The sequence below is a fragment of the Panonychus citri genome, unplaced genomic scaffold (assembly GCF_014898815.1).
Source record: "Panonychus citri isolate SS breed McGregor unplaced genomic scaffold, ASM1489881v1 Contig00139, whole genome shotgun sequence".
Lineage (NCBI taxonomy): Eukaryota > Metazoa > Arthropoda > Arachnida > Trombidiformes > Tetranychidae > Panonychus > Panonychus citri.
Genome location: NW_026515544.1, coordinates 2,612,980 through 2,634,857, shown reverse-complemented (window position 1 = coordinate 2,634,857; position 21,878 = coordinate 2,612,980). Strand labels below are relative to the sequence as shown.

Below are 21,878 nucleotides of genomic sequence, written 5' to 3'. Positions count from 1 at the left end.
CCTAAAATTTAGTTATTTAAGAGTTTGATTGGTAAATAATGTTAACAATTTAAATTCTATTAACATGATAATTGTTTTAATCATCAATTAGTTTGAATGTCTTATTGTTATTATTGCAATTTAAGGTAATGAGAATTAACATTTTTAATTAATCCTGAGGAAAGCTTATTGAGCTTTTTATCAACAGTCATTAATTTCTATCAATTGTATCAATAAAAGTTAGTTTAATTGCACAATATTATCTAGTTAATCAAAGGATGTTAATTGCAAAGAGGTAAAAGTTTGAAAGACATGAAAAATTGATTAACTAAGATAATTAAACTAACTAAATGATAAGATTTTAAAAATTGTAAAAAAAGAGTTACAATTAAAAAGGTAAGGAATGAACGAAATAATTTAACAATAATTAAAATAATTGCATGATCACAGTGATCCGATTGTCTTGGTTTGCATTTCCAACAATTAACGCTTAATTGTGTTGGATTGGAGTAATTGATGAGTTAAGTATGATTAAAAACGGAGCTAAAAACTTGTTGATAAAAAAATAAACGTCAATATTGCAAAGAAAATTAAAAAGGTTAAAACTGATTGAGCAATTTAAGTTAATTGTAAAGTTAATCATCGATATTGAAGGTTTCTTTGATTCGTCTCACTGCTAATTCATTGGCCTTCCGACCTTCGTCAATAAATGGCATATAATTGAGGAAACCGTGTTGAAGTCCATCAAGAACGTCCAATGTAACTTTACCCTTCCATCTTTTGGCCATAGTAACATTATCATCAAGAAAAGGATCAAAATGAAGAGCAATTAAGTGTAAATTAATTGAAGCCAATGATTCAAAGTCTTGGTAATAAAGTGGTGAAATGTATGGATTTGAGGTTATCTTGTACAATCGTTCAACAGTTTCCTGTAATTTGTCCTTTTCCGCTCGATACCAAGGATCACATTGACCAGTACGAAACAATTTCAAATCTAAATAGGAATGAGGAAAGTAAAAGTTTCAAAAATAATAATAAGATAAACAATCAACCTTATCAATCAAGAACATGACACTCAGGAAAAAATTCAATCGTAAAGTTAATTTTATCATAAGAGACGAACCTTTAACATATTTAAGCAAATTTTTAATCAATTCAACCAGATTAGGTAATTTGATGAGTGAGTTATCATCAACAGCTGAATTAACATTATCATGAGAGTTTGTGTCATCTGTTATTGGCAGATAAGCCTCGAAACAGGATAACATTAAGCCCGCTGATAGGAGGGAATCACAGGAGGCCAATGTAATTGAAGGCGACAGTAAAAGGGTAATGTTAAACGGAGCATAGAAACAGATCAATGAATTGGGCATTTGTATCGGGAAAGTTGGATCCTTTGAACGGATATCATTTAGAACCATACAAAGACTGGCACTTAGGTTACCTCCGGCTGAATCGCCCACCAAAGTGATCTGGTTTGGACGGTAGCCCAGGAACTGTTCCAAAGGCGATGGACCATCGTCCTCAGTAGTCACCGAAAGATAAACGTCAAGAATTTCTTGTAAGGCCACTGGAAACTTAGCTTCCGGAGCGAGAGTATAGTTAACGCTGAGAATTGGGATTCCATCTAGTTTGTTAGCCCAATCGCGGATGAAAATCTATTAGTGTAAAGCAGGAAAAAAAAATAAAAACAATGACAAGATAATTGGATTAGTAAAATCAGGGAGAAGAAAAATTAAGAGGCTTAAATCGGATAATTAGAGTTTACATTTAATGTCAAATCAAATTTAGAACTAATCAATTGTAAATAGTAATTAGGGATTTTTTAACACATGATTAAATAAATTTATCTCTATTTGTCAAACAAATTGACAATGATGGTTAAATTTAATCAGCTTAAAATTAGAATTAATTTGATTTATTTTAACCATTTCATGATTCTTGCTGATTGTGAATTGATTTGAATGATTAAATAAATTAAATTTAATATTAGGTCAGTTATAGGGAAAAGAAAAATATAAATTAATAGTTGTATGAATGAGTGAATTAATAATAATAGTTATTTATGGTTGAGAAAATCAAGGTGAGGTTTCGGCTAACAATTAATTAAATTGATTACAATTTATACTTACTTCTTGAGATTCGGGTGATCCCATGGTGAATCCGCCACCATGACAGTAGATTAAAAGCTTGCCTTGATAACTTTTATCCGATGGTGAAAGACTTTGGAAAAGTCGACAACGAACTTGATCCTTTGACCAACCAGTGGGTCCACCACCGACTTGATTTTCAGTGAATCTTAAAATTTTCTTATTAATTGGACTAATTATCCAGGTGGTTTGTCGTTTAAAATAAATATCTATCCGAGTTTTGGGCGATCGTCCGTAGAAAATAATTGGAAGATAAGTTTTATACAATGAACTTTCCAATATATTTCTCAATTTGGTGACAAAAGAGACATCAGCTTTTTTAATCAACTCTGCAAACACCAAGCCTCGTTGATTACAACTAACAATACATTTTAAACCATCAGTAAGGCGAGCAGATAACAAGGACAGTCCAGTGACAAAAACGGTTGTCGCATATTGTGATTGTCGACTCAACCAGAAACCACAAAATTGTCCAAAAGCTGGAGCAATTTTTTCCTTCTCAATACTCAATAAGAGTCCAAATAGATCAACAAAATATTTTAAAGAGGAAGCTTGTAGACTTGGTTCAGAGGATCCTCGAGCTAAAGCAGCTATTATAATATTATAATTAGTGAAAAAGACAGAGAAAAACTATTAGCAATGGTGAAAGAAAAAAGTTAATCCATGGTTAAAATATGATAATATTTTTCTCGTTCACTTACTGTCGATTGAATCTTTACGAAGTAATCTGACCACTTCAATGGCGATGTTGGCAAAATCGAGTAAATTTTTCAAATCACTGTCAATAATTGGATTTGGATCATCCTTATAACGGTCAACAACCAATGTACATAATTTAAGGCCTATTGAAAGAAGAGACCAGTAACCATTAGCATGAATTGATCCATAATCATATTCAGGGGCCCAACAAGCAATTTCTCTTCCTCCATCTTTCAATGTCCGAATATGGCTAGTTAGGTGTGGACAGTCACTTCTTTTTAAAATAATCTCAATACAATCAGCCATGTATTCCATTTGGTTCATCATACGAACCGATTGTTCACAAAACATATTCACAAAATTAAATTAAAAACACTAATATAAAAGAGAAGAGAATTTGATTCTACAAAAAGAATAGAAAAAAAAAATTAGATGAACAAAAACAATAGGAACAAACCAGATAAACAAAGGTAAATATTGTTGGTTAGTTTTATTGATTGTTGGTGATTGTTGGTGTTGTTGATGACGATGGAAGTGGAAATTACTGGTGAAACCACAATTTTCATCAATAAACATTTGATATTTTTAGAATCGACGGTAACAATTTATTCACGATTAAAGTTTGTTAAACCTGAACAAATTTAACTCGTTCCATCTTCTGTCTCTCTCTCTTTCTCTCTCTTTCCTCAACCGAAATCAACTGATCCCTCCAAAAGAATCGCTTGTGGCGACTCCTTGTGGATTCTTTTTCTTTTTTTTTCTTCTATTTTTCGATTTTCTCTCACCTGAGGATTGTCTTGTTTTCTACTGTTAATTAACTGATCATTAGCAGTAATTAGAATAAATGTTTGTCAAAAATGTAAGGAAAAAAGTGTTGTATCTTTATTATGTGTTATCCGAAGTCAACTAAGAATAAAGTATAAGAAAAAGGTAAGAAACCCGGAGGGCAAAGAAGATGCTGATTGGAAAATCATTTTTTTTTGTTGTTTTCTTCTCGTTTTCTTTTCTTTGTTTTCTCTTTCTTTAGTGCTATGAATTAGTTGTTTTTGCTTGTTGTTGTTGTTTTAGAAAAAAAAGTAGTGACGAAAAAAAGAAGATGAAAACCTTAGAGAAATAAAGGGAGAGAGGAAAAGGAAAGAGAAACAACAAAATTGAGTAGAGAGATTTTGAGAAAAGGAAGTTTAAGATAAAAGGTAAGAAAAAGAAAGTAAAATTGAAACAATAGAAAAAGATAAATAGAAAAAAAGAAAGAATTGAAAGAATTGAAAGGTTAAAAGTAAGAGAAGATGCAAGAGAATAAGCTAATTTGTGAGTGAGCGATTTTTGCAGTTTGAGTAAAGAAAAAGCAAAAAGATTTTGCTGAATGGATGATGACGTTGATGGCGGGATGATGATAATGAACTTGATGATCTCGGTGAATATGATAATAGATCCGCAGGTGAGTTTAAATTTCCTAAATTGGATGATGATTGGTGTGTGTGTGTGTCTACCTTGAGTTAATTTCTTTTTGATTTGATTGAACTGATTTCGACTATGATAATAATTGATTGAGATTGGAGGCCAAGTTTGATCCAATTAGTTTGTTTTGATTTTTGGTGAAAAAAAAACTTTGTTTCCTTTGCTTGTTGGTGGAAAAAATTTCAATTGTGTGATTATGACGATGTGGAGAAATAATTTTGCTTAATTGCTTGTTTTCTTGGGGGTTCTTTGAAATTACTTAGTTATTGTTGAACAATTTCAACAATCAACTAAATCATCTGGAGATGTTAAATTGCCTTCTTGAAGTCCCGTTAATAGTTGTTGGTTGGTAACCTTTTTTTTTGACTCTTTGTGTTAATATTAAAAGAATTGTGATGAATTATATTATGTATTATTGCTGCTAAAGATAAATATAGTTATTCTAATCAGAGTAATCAAGTGATTGTCAGATCAGCCTTGTTGTTTTCACCTTGATACGGTTTACATTGGTGTAGATACTCAGCGGCGGTTTCGTTTGCATGGTGAAGATTATTAAGTTTTCTCTTTTGAATTTCAAGTCGAAACATCTCTGTCTGTAATTCAGCCATTCGATCATGAAGTTCATCGGTATCTTGAGGTTCACTTCCACTTTCCATTAATTTTTTAACAGTAACTAATTCTTCCTTCTAAATATATCATATAATCATCGTCGTCACCATCAGGTTAATTGTAGATAAAGTAGAAGGTAAGAAGTGAAAAAATGAGGAAGAGAAAGAAAAGAAAGAGATTATTAACGATTCGATTGTTGTTTCTTAATTTTTTCTGTCTGTTCCACACTAATGATATACAAATTACACCATTTTCTTAAAATGTAATCAACTAATTTCAATCATTAGTTTTTAGGTGAGATTAACTTTTAAATCAACTTACCTTTACTTCATATGAATAAAGTTTTTGTTTGAGCTCAGCGATAGTTTGAGTTAATTCCAGATCTTTGATACGATTCATCATTTGCTGTTCTTTATATTTAGCATCAAGTTCAGTGTATTTATGTCGCTCTGCTTGTATCTCATTGAACAATTTTCGCTCCTTATCGGTGACACATTCCTGTTCGAGTCGAACCTTGTTCATCTCATCAGCCTGCCTTCGAATCTGATTTAAACTGACCTGGTTCTGTGTCTCCAATTCCATAACTTTTTGCCGCAACTCTTTCAATTCGGCAACCGCTTCGGCCTCCCTTAATTTAGCGCTCATCAATTCTTGTTTTAACTTGCTAATCTCATTTGAAAAGTCGGAGCTTCGCTTGAGTGAATTACCAAGCATCTTTAACGGGCTAGAGGTTACCGATAAGGCTGAAGGAGTTGAATTGGATGCTGTTTCCAAACTATTGGGTTGGGAGGAGTCAGAGTTTGCATGGGAGGTGGACAAATGTTCATTCCACATTAGCTGGAGATCACTAATTTTCTGTCTCAATTGTTTCATCGATAGATTGGCCTCAGCTTCACGAAGTTTAACCGCAATCAATTCTTCTTGTAACTGGGCCACCGCATGATCCGGTGGTACCTCACGAAGACGCTGATTAACCTCTTCCAGTTGATTGATTCTTTCTCGAAGATTTTTCATCTCATCATTGTTTTCAGCATCTCTCAGTTTAACTGCGACCAATTCCTCTTGTAAGGAATCGATAACCTGAGCAGCCTCTTTAGATTCAAGGGAATTTTTCAGAGCATTGATTTCTTTCAATTCTTTGATTGTTAATTCCAATCTTTCAATCTCTTTCTCTAGATCAATACGCTTCTGTTTCAAGGTTGATAATTCACGTTTAATAATAAAATTATCTTCCGCTTCCTGTGCACGGCAAACTTGACCCTGGATCAATTTATCAGCCAGCTCACCACTTTCCTGTTCTAAGTTTTCAATCCGCTGACGAAGTAAACGATTCTCAGTTCGTAGTTTCTAAAAACAATGGAAATATAGATTGAATAATATTTGATTAGATTGTTAACAAACAAACAAAAATCGATAATTAATCAATTATCAAAATACTTACTCTAAGTTCAACCTGTTCTTCTTGCTCTTTGGTTTTTAATGCATTGTATTCCTTGGTTAGTCTATTGTTGAGAGAAAATTAGACAAGATTGATGAAAAAAGTTACCAATCAATGGTCATCACAATTAGAATGATTAATCTAAACTAATTACAATGAATAAATTTTCTACACGGATACAACTCACTTTTTCATCTTTTTCTGATCATATTTAATCTGAATTGCTAATGTAACCAGATAATCTGGATCAATCTCACATCGAGCTGGCATTTCTTTCCTAAAATACTCTAGAAGACCCTCCATGTCAAGCTTAAGTAATTCCTCTTTACAAATCATTAACAAAGCGATTGATAGACGAAAGATCATCTCCATTCCCTCGGACAGAAATAAGTCAATCACTCTCTCAGCGATATGCAAAGGTAGAAATGCTGTGAACAGGGTTAGGAACCAAGAGGAGGCGTACATGGTTGTATTATAATTTTGCTGTTGGAAATGTCGATTCAGTTCAGGTAAAAGTTCCTGGTAGAGAAAAAAAAAGAATAGCAAAAAAGGAGAGAAAGAAAAAAATGAATTAGAATGATTTGTGTATTGAGGAGAGAGAGAAATTGTAACGTAACGAAATACAATTAAACTTCCGTGTGAAATGATTATCAAAATGAACACATTCTAATTGTTAACAATTAAAGTTAACAGTTTATTCTTTGATGGTTAATTTTGTTGATTGACTTAATAATAACATGAGTGGATCGATAATAATATTAGTTCAAACTCAAGGCTTTCAGAATCTTCAATGATTCTCAATGGGGAAAAATGGGATAAAGATGATTGATTATCTGTAATGGTTAATGGATTAAATTGTTTCAAATGAAAAGAGTGAGAATCTCATTTGTCAATAAAAATGACCATTTAGCTGGACACTTAAAATGACCATTGGTGTAATATTGTTGTTATTTATATCATCAAATTTGACAACGTTAATCTGTTGATTTATTTTTGTCTCTCAAACTGTAATCACTTCAATTCCTTCATCTCATATTTATTAATAAATATTGATAGTAAATGGAATAGAAATATGAATTAATTATAATTACAATCTAGAAGTTAAAACACTTGAATTGGTTTGAAATTTTGTCTATTTAAAGTACAAAGTAAAAGGATAAACAATTAATCACTTTGATTAACGTTTTTTTCTAGATTTATAATGTTAACAGTTTATAATTGTTACAAAATGATTAAAATGGTCTACATTGTAAATTGTTAATTCAGATTCGCTTGTAATTAGGATTAATTAGCATAAGAATTAAATTTGATTATCCTTTTAAATTTAAAGACCTTTGTTTAGAAAGAGATTTTGTATTTTCATCAAACAAAATGTTTCCTCAATGAACTTGATGTGACGAGGACATTATGATGATGATGATTTAAATCCTACAATTGATAATAGTAGTTGATCATCATAATTTAATTTTCCTTCACATAAATATAACCCATTGATGGTTAAGTGAAAAAAAAATTGTATTCTCAACAATTAGATCAATATAATTACGTTTGTACGTTGATTTCAAGGTTTTTGTTTCTGTTCATGTTTGAATTATTTCATCTAATTGTTAGTATTTATTGTTATTAGGATGGTAATGAGATGAGGATGATGGTTATTAATGACAAACTGGAATGTAAACAGTTTCATGTAACCCAGGGTAGTGTAGGTAACAACAGCAAAAGAAAAAATTTGTCACAAATTGTGAACAATTGTGTTGATCAACAATCAAAGCAAATCAATGAAAAGACTAACCTCAAGATAAAATCATAAGATTTAAGGGGCGTAAAGGTGATAATAAAGTAATTTGGAAATCAAATTATTCCAAATATTGATATTACTAAAAATGAATTAACAATCATAACCATTATTGAATGTGATTGGTTATGATGATAAGTCATAAATAAGGTTCTGAACATATTGAGACAGATTATTGGGTTAAACTATTGATAATGATGATGATGTAGGAAAAAGATTAATCAAATACAACCAATTACCTGAACCATACATTCAAGTTGATATATACATAATCCTAATTCGGCCATGGTGGGTTTATATATTTCTCTGAGTCGATATTCTTCCATTAATTTAACCAGAACAGCGAAAGCAATTTCAGGTGACATATGAAGTAATAAAACACCAACCAGAAAAGCGCTACCTTGACAATAACCGACCTCACTATCGTGTATTGAATAAGCTTTCATCACATTGAATAGACCTTCTTGACCGGGTCCATCTTGTTCTTTGAAAAATTCATGCTCGGGATAAGTACGAGCAATATCACGTCGAATTATTTTCTCACAAGGTGAATCCTGTTTAAGATATTCGAAATATTTTTCTCTAATAGCGGGTGAAGTTGCATTGCACAAATATTGCCAAGCAAGACCACGATATTGCTCAGGTATACCTTTACGCACCAGTTCCTGAAAAGATAGAAAGAGATAAAGAAAGTATAAATTAGAAAGAGGTTGATAGAAAGATAGAGTTGAGAAAGAAAGAGAGAGAGAGAGAGATAGAAAGGTTTTAAGGGAAAAAGGGAGTAAGGTAACAGAAAAACTGACAACAGAAAAAAAGAAATAGACAGAAAGAAATGAAAGAATGAGAAAATAGTCAATGAAACGATTCTAAGTCAGGTTGAAATGGAATAGAGAACATAGAGTAGAAAATAAAGGTAGAAAGAGAACAAATAAAAAGAAAGAAAGAAATAGTTAATGTAGAATATTCCAATTTCTAGATTTATTCTAAAGAGAATAAAAAAAGACCCTGTTAATACATCGGTTTTATCTAATGTTGTTTTAGGTGGAATTGTTGGTACGAAAGATAATTAAATTAAAAGGTTAACCGATTATTGACAAACTATTGATGATGATGATGGTGATGATGATGATAATAGTGAGAATTGGACTTACCTTCCGCTCCTGAGTTGAACCAGTAACAAAAAGATTGGGAATAACAGAGGCTGAATTAGCAGCCATTGGAATAAGTAATTAGAAACAATGTAAACACAATTAATTGTAACAAACTCTAATCAAATAGAATAACAATCAAGGAAAGACAGAGAAAGAAAAACAAATAAAAATTAAGAACGATTCAATTCTAAAAATCAGTTGATTGTTGTTGACTCTCTCTCATTCTTGTTGTTATTGAAATTCAGATTCTGAGTCAGTGACGTTTAAGAATCTGAGGTATCGGATCCTTGAAGAGAATATCAGATATTCGAATCCTGTTTAGGTTTCAACCAGAAAATTAGGTGAGTTTTATTGAAATTATTTTCTAATTAATTAAATTGTTGTTAATTTTTTATTTCCCCTTTTACCTGGTTAATTATTTGCTAATTGTTGTTTTATATTCTGTTGCAGGGTTTGTTTGTTTCTCGCCTGTAAACTATGGATTTCTGGTTAAGTTTGATTCTCATTTGAAAAGATTTTGTTTTTCTCTCATCCGGTTTGTTGTTTTGTTGTTTTGTTGATTGTTGTTTATTGTTTATCCATCGTCATCATTTAGATTGATTTTGTTTCTATTCGGTTGACCGGAAATACTAAATCAGTCAATATCTTTTTGGTTGTTTGATTTTCTTAGTTAAAATTATGATCGAGATAAATGCCAAATTATTCCGAGGTTCTGTTTATTTCAACAATGAACAACTCAAATGTCGTATAAGTTACAAGAATGTTGGTGATGAGGTTGAACGTTTAGCCTGGTCTGGTGTTCAAATTTATTGTCATTCAGCTTTAGATGAAACTAAAGTGGCCACAAATTCAAAAGGAAATGAAATCTCAGAGGAAGAAGCAGCTTTATCTTCAAAGGAGACATCATTTCATCCTTGTAAAGGTGAAAAGGGAAGACTTGTTTTCTCAACTAAACCAAAAATATTATTATGTGATTTAACCCTCCATCCAAACGAGATTAAAACCTTCCTGTATGAAGAAACGATACCCACCGACTGTCCACCCTCTTACTATGGTTCATGGGTCAAGTATATGTACAAGTTGTCCATTGGTACCCAACGTGTAAACAGTGTTATCCAATTACTACGAATGCCTCTTCGTGTTATCTCAATTGTTTCCGATGTTTTTAAAATGCCCAATGGTCACCATAATAATCACCATCCAGTTAAAGATGATGAAACTGATCATCAAGAAGACCATCTAACCAAATCTTCCTCTTCCAGTAACAACTATGGTGACTATGATTGTAAAGAAAGTACCTTAGATCTTATGTTACATAAATTGGACTGTTTAACTGGTAAAAGGTCACCCAGTAGTTATATGATCACTAATCAAACAGGTCGAATCGCAAGGTTTTGCCTTCTTAAGAATACATTTAAATTGGGTGAAGATATTGTTGGTCTTTTCGATTTTACCGATTCAACTGTTCCTTGTGTTCAGGTAACTGTCATTGCATTTATTTTCTATTTACAACTTATAACATTTTTCTATAAATTTTTTTTTCTCTCTCTCTCGTTTACTCTCTTCAGTTCTCTGTTACTCTACAAAGTGAGGAAACCTTGAAGGAAGAATTTCGTCTTCGCTCTGGTAAATCAACGCACATTTCGAGTCACAGTAAATATCATGAATTTTGTCTTCACATGAACAATTCGCAAATGATTCTTCCAATTCCTTTAACGGTAACACCAGCATTCGAGACAAATCTAAGTGAGTTAACAATTAGTCGCATCAGAAACACTTCACCTTCACCAAGATTTAATGGTCACTTTGGTCGGAGAAATTTTTATCTTTTTCTTTTTCTTCCTCTTATTTTTTTTTCTCTCTCTCTCTCTTCTTCTCTCTATAGTGACTTTGACCTGGAAATTACATGTTGAATTTGTGAGCACCAAACCAGAAGATATTGATACTAATAAAATAATCGACAATTATGGAATAATGGAACAAGGTCCCGCCGAAATGAAAGTTCAAACTATGGTCTGGGATTTGCCGATTCAAATTCTGCCAACTCATCCACTTCAAATTGGAAGAGGTTTATCAATGCCTGCAACGATGTCAATCACTGTTTAATTAACCATCATTCCAAGATCATCATCATCATCACAATCATCGCCATCATATTCACAATCAACAAAATGTTTACATTTATGTTAAAAATTTTAATTTCAACAAATTTACTTTTTATCATTTATAAAAATTGGGTCACACATTCACACTGAAGAAAAAGTCAATCAAGCTTAGTCTAAATCTGATCAACTTTTCCTATATAATATAATCAACTAAACAAATATATCAAAAATAATAGATGAACAATTTATATTATGTAAAAAGAGATGAAAATAAAGAATAAAAATCTTATTAAAACTAAACATTTACTATCTCACATATTTCTCAGGAAAATCAACCAAAAGAAATAAATTATTCTAATGATCTAAAAATCTAAAGAGCACAATTAATGAGAAGTCATAGAAAAACATTACAACGTTATTACTGTAAACGTTTTAATGGAATAATAATAAAAACAAACCTGATCATCTCTCTGAAAATTAAATTAACCATTTTGTCAACGACCTCCATTGACCTTCTTAAATCAAAGTAACTTCTAATCACTTGTTTCTCTCTCTCTCTCTTTCTCTCTTTTTCTCTCTATCCTTCAATTATAATTTCACTTTACAATAGTAACAATTAAGAGAGAGAGAGAAAAGAGTCTAGAAGGTACCATTCAGGTACATTAAGGAGACTGGAATTTAGAATTAGAAAAAGAGAGAGAACAAGAAAGAGAGTGAAAAAAAGAAAGAGAGAGAGAAAGAGAAAATAGTAAGTAATCCAGACACCGAATTGCATCATCTATTAAACGAATGGGTAAATGAAAGAGTACAAAGGTTAACTAGATGTTAAAAGATTACCTGGGTAACAGAGATTAAAATAGAAATAAAATTTGATCGGAAAATGAAACAGATTAATTGTAATTAACAAGAGAATCAACGAAAACATTAGTCACTTAATTATCTTTTATTTAGAATTTGATGAAGCGCCACCTACATTTTCTTCTGATTTTCCAATTGAAAAGCTTATCAAGTCGCCATTTTAACCTTACCTCTTGATGATATAAGTCGACTAATAGTTATTACTAAATTCGTTTCATTAAATTAATTGTCGTTGATTAAAATTGTTCGAACAAATTTTCATTCTTCTACTCTGACCCTTAGTCATTTGTTTATTCGTTTAAACGTTTTCGCCGCCGTCTTCTAGTTTTTTTTTCTCCATCTTCTTTCTTCATCTTCTTCTCTCTTCTTTCTTGTTTAAATCGTTTTATTTTCTTTGTGGCAGTGACAATGATGTCCTATAAACTCTGTTAACCAGTCTTAACCTCCTCTAACTAAAAATCACCAATGGCAACTACCGCCTTAACCATTAATAACCAGTCTAAACTGGCATTCAACAATGTTTTCATTTTAACCACTGACCTCGCAAATCTTAGCTCAAACATCATCATCTTAAATTCAACTTCTTTAAATACAAATAATCCTTGTTTCATTGAATTATACAATAATTATCCTGATTTAAATCTAATACCGTCTATACCAGGATGACAAAATTTGATTCTCAACCCTCATTTGAGGATTTCATGAGTGAGGATAAATTACCACCGGTTTTTCCTTCATCACAATCTTCAAATGTCTCGGATACTCAGGTTTACAGTCAACATCTTATCTCGGAAGTTTGTGATCGTAAGTATTAGTTATTCATTTTCGTTTCACTCTTAAGTTCTGTCGTTATAGTTACATTTGCATAATGCATTTCATCAGCCTTTTAACCTTTCGGCAATGCCGTCTTGTTTGGGGAAAACAAGTTGTTGGTATTTTTTTATCTTGACCTGAATTAGTTTTTAACTTTTTTTCGATTGCATCTTTAACATGCAAATGTAATTTATTATACAATATTCTGACTGAATTTGTGATTATTTGGATTTTTATTAATATTTCCATCATTGTCTTTGGCATTTTCTTTTCACCAGGTGAAACCTATGGACCTTTCGGAATTGAAATCAAAGAAACTGGAGAAGATGATTTACTTAATTTCATCAGTTCTTCTCTTGCTTATAGCCCTAAATCTATACCACCACACTCTCCTTCTGATGGAAGTTCATCTCCTACTTTCAGTTCATCTATACTTGATCCTTTGGATATGGCCCCAGGCCAGTTAGATACCGACGACATGCGCGAAGATAATATTTTAAATGTCGAAAATGTGATTCCTATTATCAAGAATCATGAATACATGCAGTATCTGGATGAATTTACGGGAACCTCTGATATTGACTTTTCATGTTTAATCCCACTTTCACCGATATCTACTCCAACACCAACACCAACACCAACACCAACACCAACACCAACACCAACACCAACACCATCACCACCACCAGTATCAGTACCAGCATCAGTACCAACACCAGAAGCAACGCCATCACCTTTATCAGTTCCAATAGAAAGCTCAGAAAGCAGTAGTAGTAAAAAGCCTTCAACTCGTGGAAGGAAACGAAAGTTATTTAGCAATTGTGACGCAAAGAAAAAGGATCAAAATAAAGAAGCAGCTCGTCGATATCGTGAAAAAACGAAGCAACAAGTTGCCGAATTAGAAGCTGAAGAAAGTGAACTTATCGAAAAAAATAAAAAACTACAAATGGAACTCGAAATATTAACTAGAACTCATCGAGAATGCGTTATCTGGACAAGAGATTTTCTCAAAGAAAAAAGAAGAAAATAACTTATGGATTTTTTTTTTGAATTTTGGATTAATTTTTTTTTTCGTCTCTTTAATTATACTCTAGCAATTTAATTTTTTAAAATTTTGATTTATTATTATTATAATACAATTTCCAGTGCTTATTCTGCACTTGCACTAATTAACTTTGTTGGCATGATATTATTCATCCAGTTTGATTCTTCTTATTGTAAATTCTAAATTTAAAAATCCTCATGTTCACAACTAATTAATGATTAAACTTGCAAACAATTAACCTAAACATTTTATTCGTTTGATTATCTAATCGTGAAATCGAGATCATTTTTCCATCTCTTTCAATTTTCCAATTGGAATGAATGAAATGAATGATTCGGTGCAAACATGCGGACTTTTTATTCTAAAAAATGTATCATAATCTCATTCCAAAGAGTAATAACCTGTATTACTATTTGTTTCATTCGGACAATTAGTCACTTGATTGATTAGGTTTAATTGTGATCAGAGATCGTTGATCAGAAATGTGAAAATTTTTCCAAACGAAATTTTCTTTTGTAAATTAGTCAACGGTCCCTTTCGGTGATCACATGTTTGGTTTTCTTGTTTTTAGAATTTTTAGTTTTTGTTTAATTAAATCCCCGAAAATCAGTGATTTGATTGTAAATTTAATTTAATTTGTTATAAAATTGTCTTAAAATGTTGTCCTCGAGGGTTCTTAGAAGTTTATCTCTACTCAAACCGAGAGTATCTTCGGTGAATACATTTGTTGAACGCCGAGAAATAAAAACCTGGTTGAAAAATACTCTTGTTGAGATGAAAGATCGGGATAGAGATTTTGATTTAATTCCTCATAAACAAAGACACCGACGAGAATGGATCGATTGGTAAGATTAATTTTATTTTCTAATAATCATTGATTAAAATGTTTGGTTTGTTCATTAATTTATGCTTTCATTGTTTCTCCATTTTAGGAATTATGATTGTGAAATTTTCGCTTTCAACGCAAGGCTTGGGGAAAAGTTGCCTTTGGACAAATTAAAAGGAGTATTTATTGATCAGTCTTATGTAGATGAAGAGTCCAGAAAGAATAAAGAATTGGGACTTGAAGGTGTTGGTGTTGAATTCGAATCAAATCGTAAATTAGCCGAAAAAGGAGAGAGAATAATGAAACAATTTATTGCATCATATTTAAGATTTTTCTTACCAAGAGTTCCAGAAGAAGGAATTTTGTAAGTTATCCTAATTGTTTTATTATTGGTGAAAAATTCTAAAATTCTTATTGGTCTTCTGTTTTATTCTCTGTAGATCAATTTTAGAAAATTTGTGTTCTGATAAGAATCTAAGTCACATTAGTGGTTACATTGGATGCACTGAATTAATCATGAGTCCAGTAAGTTGACTTATTAATCAAAATCTTTCATAAAGCTTGACCATTGATTTTGAAATTTTCTTTAAAGCTTGTCAACCCAACCGATGTCATGTTATCAACTGCTGTTAAATCATTATTGGGTCTTCTCGAAGAGACCAGTGGATCACAACAGTGCCAGAAATTCATCATAGATATAATCTTACCTTATCTTAATGACAAGGATCTACTAGAAATTTGGAATCCAATCAGTCCAGAAATTAAAGTTCAACAAATCTTACAAAACGACGGGCTACCTCAATTCGAGGCACGATTACTTAGAGAAACGGGAAGAAATACAATTTTCTCATGTTACACTGTCGGATTATACGTGAACAAAAACCTCTTAGGTTATGGTAAGATAATCATCTAATCATTGTAACTTTAGTATAAAAAAAAGCAACAAACGATTAACAATCAATCTCTTCTCATTAATTTCTCATCATTAGGTCCAGGAGAGTCCATTGAGATAGCCAAAGAAATGGCCGCTTACGATACATTGAGACGTTTCTTTAATCTCACCCCATCTCAGGTGTTATTCAAATTCGGACCACCAGCCCACAATTTAGATTACACCTCTAAATTAAACCAAACCAATCCACCATTAAAAGACTGGAAATTAAGTGATTTCAATGAAAACATTTTCGATCACAATTCAAAACAACAAAATCAACACCAAAAACCAGACACTAAAATAGCAGCATCTATGTAATCACATTTAAATTTAAAAAACATAAAAATTACACATTAGTTTAAAACAAGAAAACAATCAATCCATTGAATTAATTAAAACGCTCTCAAATACGAAACTCGAATTGACCAAATCACCCGAACCCACCCCCTTAATCATGAAACCCCAAGTCAAGGACATAAATTCATAAGCAGCTGTCATAGTATAGTGGTTAGTACTTCGCGTTGTGGCCGCGACAACCCAGGTTCGAATCCTGGTGACAGCACACTCTTTTTGCCCTTTCAACTTTTCTCATTTTTCGAATTTGATTCAACTTTTCTTTCGAACCTGTTCAATTATCGTAGCCGTTCGTTGCCTTTAATTATTAAATCGAAATTAAGACAAAAAGTACTAATTGTTTTGTTTTAAATTTTAATTTTCAACTGGAAAATGATTTGATTGTGTCAAGTGTTGAGAGTTAATTTTCTGATAGAAATTTTCATTTTGATTTCTATTGATTATTTAGGTTGTTTTTCATTTTCTTTATAATTAATTATTCTTAATTATAATGAATCGTTTTCTTTTTTATAAACAATTAATAGTTAACCGGTTTTCGTTTTCGCTCAATTTTTGAAATTTTTCTGATTTGATTTCTTTCATCTCCTAATTGGTCATCATTTTGAAAACGATTCTTAATTAGTACCAATCAAATGGTTGAGGATATAAGATTTCCCTTGATCCACGAACCATCCTTAGAACGGAATCATCATTAAATTGTTGGTCAGGAACAGCAATTAAAACATAAGCCTCTTCACGTTGAATTTGATTGTTTGAAGCAAGAGTATTAGTCACTTGAAGCACAATTAACAAACACAATAAGATGGAGACATTAATTGTTATCGTGATTAGTGAATGATACATCATGTTGATTGGAAGGGAACAATAAAAGCAATACAATTTACTTATCGGTTAATCACTTTAGGTTAATTTTCTAGCAGAAAATCTAATCATCACCAGTATTTATCTCCTCAATGGATGCGGAAGACAAGCTCATTAATTGAGTTTCGGTCAGTTGATGATTGATAGTTAATTATGATTAGTTAATAAATCATCAATAGTTAACCCAAATTGTAGAAAGGTAAACAAGCCATTAAATCATAATTGAATCATAATAACGATAATGATGATTGGTAGCAAAATATGATTCAAACTAAAATTACAATTGGTATTACAATCTAATAGGAAAATAAAATTAATCATCTAATCAATTAAACTTCAATATTTTCGTTTGATGGTCTTTTTAATTTGATTTCTTGCTTCAAATTGGGTCTCTCAGTCCTCGTGTGCCAAACCAACACCTGAGTACATTTATCGGCTTTCGGTTCCAACTCACTGATATCGGAGATCAATTGTTTCAACAAGTAACTCTCCTGAAACCCTCTGGGCACTTTAAGGGTGAAAACGACTTTCGTATTCCTCAAGATCAATGTAATATTGATCGCGAAACCGGCCATGTCCAAAGGGTATAATCGCTCTGGTTTATAAACAGCATTCCAGCCGATAACTTTATTATCATCGTTGACCAATGGCCTTTCAACCATAAGTCCACCCACAAGGCCGACAGGCCAACAACTGACCCGTTTGGTGTCCCTCATCTCGTCAAATAATCGGACATCATAAGTATTATCATCATCGGCAAAATAAACGACACCTTTGTGATCTATGGATTGGCGATTGTCTCGTAACCATTTTAATCCCTCATTTCTTTGTAAAACCCCTCGAGGCTTCAACCAATTTGGATCAGTTAATTTGGTCTTGTATTCGGGGGGAGTTTTTTTAACAAGATGGGTGATCGATAAATTGGTCCGATTAACTGATAATTGAAGTAGTCGAGCAATAAAATTGGTAATCAATTCACTTGGTGAATCAGCGTCTTCGATTAAAATCCAATGAATTGAATTAACGAGTAACAAAGTGTTTCCCATTCTGGTTAATTCAGCTTTTTGCTCTGGTCTTGAATGGGTTGGAGTGATTAGATAAATTGTTGGTTGTTTCTCTCGATAAGGTATCATCATTAACTGATTGTTCCTGGCAACAGATGATGGTGACAGCGAATTGATTAAACTTGAATTTCCTTCTTTCTCTGGACATTTAGGTGAATATGATTTAGAGACACAAACTGTAAACAAGAAGATACAAAAAGAAATATAGATTAACACCTCCAATGGAAATTAATTGAATCGTTAATTATCTTACCTGATTGGAATAGAATTAGAATCAAAGTCAACACCAATGATCCGAAGATGATTAATTTCAGATGGGTCAATGTAATTCTCATCAAAAATACATTTAATTAAATCAATTGATTGATCAGAAATAGTAAATAAACAAAAAGAGAAATGTAAACAACCAAGATGAAGATTTTTTTATGAACAAGACAAATCATTCATTTTAATTTGGTTCACGTAGGTTTAGGCTGATTGCTTGAAGAATAAATTAATTTTAAATTGAAACAATTAGTAAGAAGAAATTTACAAAAAGACGATTAATTGTTTTGAAGAAAATTTTTGCTTTTGGTTTTCTTTCATTGAGAAGATTGTAAACATCTGATGGATCAGCTGATTGAGAAGAAAAGGAAAAATTTTCGTTTATGAAGAAAAATGAATATTGACCAAACAAATGAATTGATCTTTTGATTGATCAGTTAACATGAGATTAGAATTGAATTTCATGATGTTCATGAGACATTTTATCAGAAAATCTGTAAGTTCGAGCACTTTTGCTTCGAGATTCATCATAATGAAGAAATTTTATTAATCATAATCGGCGATCATTAACTGTCTCGAAATGTACACTTATTTGTAGTTTAAACGATCAATAGATTTTCTTAATTCTTAATTTTCTTTTAATTATTACTATAAGAAAGTTAGAGTTTTGGAACATTTAAATCAGTCTAGTCAATTCGATCAGAGAGAAAATTTCGATTCAAGTACGATCAGAAACTCTGCTGATTGGCCGTTAGTCGCTTTGAAATCGCTTCCATAAAGGTCACTACGACGATGAGAACTCGAAGTTTGAAATTAGATCAACTTTACCTGAGATACATAATTCACTCTTAATTAGATTTCAACCGATTGATTTACTAATTCAGAGAAAACTTTATTCTTTTCAATGAATGTTACATAATAAAAAGTAATGAACAATTGAATAAACAGCAATTAAAATTTTTCTCAATGCAATCACTTAATTAACCTTTATTTTTGATCAATTTTCACATCTAAATAAATAGATTGAGTCATAGACTTACAAATAAAGACAATCTATGATTAGTAACAATTAATAAATTCAAGTAATAGTTTGGTAACAATCCTATTCCATTGATAACCAACCAATAATCTAGGATTTAATTAACCATCACGTCCGATTTAAGCGCCGACAACAGTAGGCTTTAAGTAAAGAAATAAAGTTTCAAACAATTGATTAGCTTGATTTGCATTTAATTGTGAACAATTAACTTACCTCTGGGTCACAGCAGAAGTACTCGAATCCACCATCACAAGCGGTCTTGTCGCTGGCGATGAGACCTCGTTTAGCGCACATGTCGACATCAGAACAGCCAAAGAACCAACAATCTAAATATTCGAGAATCGGAAACAATTAACTGATTTCTTTTCATCGTGACTTGATTGATTAAAACGTTAGTCGATTATCTTACCTGCATTGGCTAAATAGTTGACACTGATTGTTGCCAAGATGACAATTAAACCGATCAAGTAAAGGGTCTTGTTCATTTTGATGAAGATTTGATTAACTGATACTAAGTTACAACTTGTTAAAAAATTGATCAAAAAGTGATTAGAATTATTAATTTTATTTGATTCTTATATACCTTTCAATACCACAATTAATATTAGTTATCTTTCCAGGTGACAATTAAGCTTAATTGACGATTTTAATTGTTTTGCAATCAAATTGATTGAGTGACTTTGTCAAAATCATTTACATCATAATAATTATCTGTCAATTAATTAAGAGTAAATCATCACGATCAACACCTTACCAACTTATTGATTGTTCACAATTAAAAATCAAGGTGGTAATCAAAGCAATTATAATCCATTTAAATAGTTCATAGATTATAACCTTAGTAACTGAAGTAATCAATTATTTAATTAGTCTCAAATTACTGATCTTTAGATTAATCACTCGAAATTAATTCATTAAATTGTTTCAAATATAACGAGATTTTTTCCTTTATGAAAAGTTTTTCATTTTAATTCATTCATCTGGTTGTCAGGAGTTAAATCAGTTACAACAATTAACTTTAAATCAAGAGGGTAGCATAGTAATTATTGTGATTCTTTCTATTATTGTTAGCATTTCTTAATTACACTTGTAGATTATTTCCAAAAATTTGGCTAATTAAGTCAATTTAATATGATTAAGGTTAACAACATTTAAAAGCGATTGTTGTTTAAATCCATTTGGCAAGTACAAGTAATTAAGTTGTTTAATTGTCTTTCATTGATCTCATTCAAATAACATGACAATTTATTTGGAATTTACAATTTACTAATTATCTTGTTTTGTTTTTTAATCTCATAAACAAATAATAACGAGATGAGATCAATTCATCATTGGAAACCCCCTGATAATCAACAATTAATTAATTGTTACAAAATATTATACAGAATACGATTAGAATTGACAATGATCATCATGTAAATCACCAGATTAAATAATATTGATTGTGATTATGATTATAATTCACCATTGAATAGACAATCATATCAACTAATTGTTTTGTATTTTAATTATTAAGAATTAGTAAATAACAATATTAATCTAATTGATAACTTTAGGGTAGTGATTAATTAATGGTTATCAGAGAAAGGAAAAAGAAATTAATTACTTAAATATTAATAATAACAGAATTTCCGATGAAATCATTACATTGATTTAGATTATTTCAAATTATCACCTAAATGATTAGTTTATTTATCATCTTGAGATAAATTTCACTAAACAATTAAATCAACAATCTAGCGATAAGCATTTTGAAACAATATTCCTGACAAATTAATAAAATGATGTCAACAATTAAAATAAATCAACTAGATGATCAGAGTAAAGTTAATTGGAAAGAGACCTGAATCAATCAATCACTTTAAAAGAAACTGTTAAACCTTATTGTTAATTGTTATCAACAATTATGTCTACTAATCAACTAATAATTTACTTAATTATTACCCTTAATTTACAGATTAAATTGTCAACAGGAGCGTGTAAATATCCATGGCAAGGATTTGGTGTTTATCTCGGAGCCTTGGGGGCATTTAATTTAACTGACAAAGAGACACAATCAACAATATTAAATCACTTACATGATGATCTTAAATTACGAAATTATCGAACTGAATTTATGCCACAATTTAGTAAAACTGATGATTCTTATTCAATTGATTGTCTCGATTCACAATCCTGCTCATGGATTAACTTACATTCAACATTTTCCCGATTGTTAAATCAAGATGACATTTCGTTAATTGTCGCAATTTGGTCTCCACCTTATTACATGAAAAATGTACTTCGAGGCCTTAAATCTAGGTACGAGCAATCGTACTACTATTATCTTAAAAATGTCACCTCAATGGTCCAAAAACGATTTGGCCTGAAAATTGATCAAATATCGATTACTAATGAACCGGAAAATCTGATCGCTACGTGGGACGAATGTCCAAT

General features: G+C 31.3%; 6 protein-coding genes, 1 long non-coding RNA gene and 1 other non-coding gene across 9 annotated transcripts; 4 read left to right on the top strand and 4 right to left on the bottom strand.

Annotated features, from left to right (window-relative positions):
- Positions 1-204: 204 nt before the first annotated feature.
- Positions 205-3,540, bottom strand: LOC128394177 (hormone-sensitive lipase-like). The gene is made up of 4 exons (XM_053354463.1): positions 2,831-3,540; positions 2,112-2,719; positions 1,103-1,637; positions 205-973 (listed from the first exon to the last, which is right to left on the bottom strand). The coding sequence occupies exons 1-4, from the start codon at positions 3,177-3,179 to the stop codon at positions 615-617; spliced, it is 1,851 nt and encodes a 616-aa protein (XP_053210438.1). The 5' UTR covers positions 3,180-3,540; the 3' UTR covers positions 205-614.
- Positions 3,541-3,688: 148 nt separating this feature from the next.
- Positions 3,689-9,502, bottom strand: LOC128394176 (ecotropic viral integration site 5 ortholog-like). Its single transcript, XM_053354462.1, has 6 exons — positions 9,280-9,502; positions 8,368-8,793; positions 6,521-6,852; positions 6,337-6,397; positions 5,217-6,242; positions 3,689-4,972 (listed from the first exon to the last, which is right to left on the bottom strand). The coding sequence occupies exons 1-6, from the start codon at positions 9,343-9,345 to the stop codon at positions 4,742-4,744; spliced, it is 2,142 nt and encodes a 713-aa protein (XP_053210437.1). The 5' UTR covers positions 9,346-9,502; the 3' UTR covers positions 3,689-4,741.
- A 57-nt stretch (positions 9,503-9,559) lies between these two features.
- LOC128394180 (RAB6A-GEF complex partner protein 2-like) lies at positions 9,560-11,684 on the top strand. Of its 2 annotated transcripts, none has more exons than XM_053354468.1 (4): positions 9,560-9,620; positions 9,730-10,758; positions 10,848-11,025; positions 11,165-11,684. In XM_053354468.1, exons 2-4 carry the CDS (start codon positions 9,958-9,960, stop codon positions 11,383-11,385), a joined length of 1,200 nt encoding a protein of 399 aa, XP_053210443.1. In that variant the 5' UTR covers positions 9,560-9,620; positions 9,730-9,957; the 3' UTR covers positions 11,386-11,684. The 2 variants fall into 2 exon arrangements, with proteins under 2 accessions (XP_053210443.1, XP_053210445.1); XM_053354470.1 differs by lacking the exon at positions 9,560-9,620 and having other exon boundaries at positions 9,652-9,814; positions 9,950-10,758.
- Positions 11,685-12,391: 707 nt separating this feature from the next.
- On the top strand, positions 12,392-14,344 carry LOC128394183 (cyclic AMP-dependent transcription factor ATF-4-like). The gene is made up of 2 exons (XM_053354473.1): positions 12,392-13,046; positions 13,334-14,344. The coding sequence occupies exons 1-2, from the start codon at positions 12,905-12,907 to the stop codon at positions 14,083-14,085; spliced, it is 894 nt and encodes a 297-aa protein (XP_053210448.1). The 5' UTR covers positions 12,392-12,904; the 3' UTR covers positions 14,086-14,344.
- Positions 14,345-14,620: 276 nt separating this feature from the next.
- On the top strand, positions 14,621-16,867 carry LOC128394181 (39S ribosomal protein L44, mitochondrial-like). Its single transcript, XM_053354471.1, has 5 exons — positions 14,621-14,945; positions 15,033-15,290; positions 15,367-15,451; positions 15,519-15,822; positions 15,916-16,867. Exons 1-5 carry the CDS (start codon positions 14,758-14,760, stop codon positions 16,176-16,178), a joined length of 1,098 nt encoding a protein of 365 aa, XP_053210446.1. The 5' UTR covers positions 14,621-14,757; the 3' UTR covers positions 16,179-16,867.
- Positions 16,351-16,422, top strand: Trnah-gug (transfer RNA histidin (anticodon GUG)). Its single transcript has one exon. It is a non-coding gene; the product is annotated as a tRNA-His (tRNA).
- On the bottom strand, positions 16,549-18,734 carry LOC128394182 (galactosylgalactosylxylosylprotein 3-beta-glucuronosyltransferase I-like). Its single transcript, XM_053354472.1, has 2 exons — positions 18,393-18,734; positions 16,549-18,315 (listed from the first exon to the last, which is right to left on the bottom strand). Exons 1-2 carry the CDS (start codon positions 18,472-18,474, stop codon positions 17,405-17,407), a joined length of 993 nt encoding a protein of 330 aa, XP_053210447.1. The 5' UTR covers positions 18,475-18,734; the 3' UTR covers positions 16,549-17,404.
- A 620-nt stretch (positions 18,735-19,354) lies between these two features.
- Positions 19,355-20,010, bottom strand: LOC128394218 (uncharacterized). Its single transcript, XR_008326334.1, has 3 exons — positions 19,852-20,010; positions 19,656-19,768; positions 19,355-19,582 (listed from the first exon to the last, which is right to left on the bottom strand). It is a non-coding gene; the product is annotated as an uncharacterized LOC128394218 (long non-coding RNA).
- Between the last annotated feature and the right edge of the window lie 1,868 nt (positions 20,011-21,878).

Coding starts and splice junctions, on each gene's coding strand:
- LOC128394177 (XM_053354463.1), bottom strand. CDS start 3,179: ATGTTTTGTGAACAATCGGTTCGTATGATGAACCAAATGGAATACATG. Junction 2,720..2,830: donor TCGTAAAGATTCAATCGACA/GTAAGTGAACGA, acceptor ATATTATAATAG/CTGCTTTAGCTCGAGGATCC. Junction 974..1,102: donor TTTGCTTAAATATGTTAAAG/GTTCGTCTCTTA, acceptor ATTCCTATTTAG/ATTTGAAATTGTTTCGTACT.
- LOC128394176 (XM_053354462.1), bottom strand. CDS start 9,345: ATGGCTGCTAATTCAGCCTCTGTTATTCCCAATCTTTTTGTTACTGGT. Junction 6,853..8,367: donor AACTTGAATGTATGGTTCAG/GTAATTGGTTGT, acceptor TTTCTCTACCAG/GAACTTTTACCTGAACTGAA. Junction 6,398..6,520: donor GATCAGAAAAAGATGAAAAA/GTGAGTTGTATC, acceptor TCTCAACAATAG/ACTAACCAAGGAATACAATG.
- LOC128394180 (XM_053354468.1), top strand. CDS start 9,958: ATGATCGAGATAAATGCCAAATTATTCCGAGGTTCTGTTTATTTCAAC. Junction 10,759..10,847: donor CAACTGTTCCTTGTGTTCAG/GTAACTGTCATT, acceptor TACTCTCTTCAG/TTCTCTGTTACTCTACAAAG. Junction 11,026..11,164: donor AGCATTCGAGACAAATCTAA/GTGAGTTAACAA, acceptor TTCTCTCTATAG/TGACTTTGACCTGGAAATTA.
- LOC128394183 (XM_053354473.1), top strand. CDS start 12,905: ATGACAAAATTTGATTCTCAACCCTCATTTGAGGATTTCATGAGTGAG. Junction 13,047..13,333: donor TATCTCGGAAGTTTGTGATC/GTAAGTATTAGT, acceptor TCTTTTCACCAG/GTGAAACCTATGGACCTTTC.
- LOC128394181 (XM_053354471.1), top strand. CDS start 14,758: ATGTTGTCCTCGAGGGTTCTTAGAAGTTTATCTCTACTCAAACCGAGA. Junction 15,291..15,366: donor GTTCCAGAAGAAGGAATTTT/GTAAGTTATCCT, acceptor TATTCTCTGTAG/ATCAATTTTAGAAAATTTGT. Junction 15,452..15,518: donor CTGAATTAATCATGAGTCCA/GTAAGTTGACTT, acceptor TTTTCTTTAAAG/CTTGTCAACCCAACCGATGT.
- LOC128394182 (XM_053354472.1), bottom strand. CDS start 18,474: ATGAGAATTACATTGACCCATCTGAAATTAATCATCTTCGGATCATTG. Junction 18,316..18,392: donor TCTAATTCTATTCCAATCAG/GTAAGATAATTA, acceptor TCTTGTTTACAG/TTTGTGTCTCTAAATCATAT.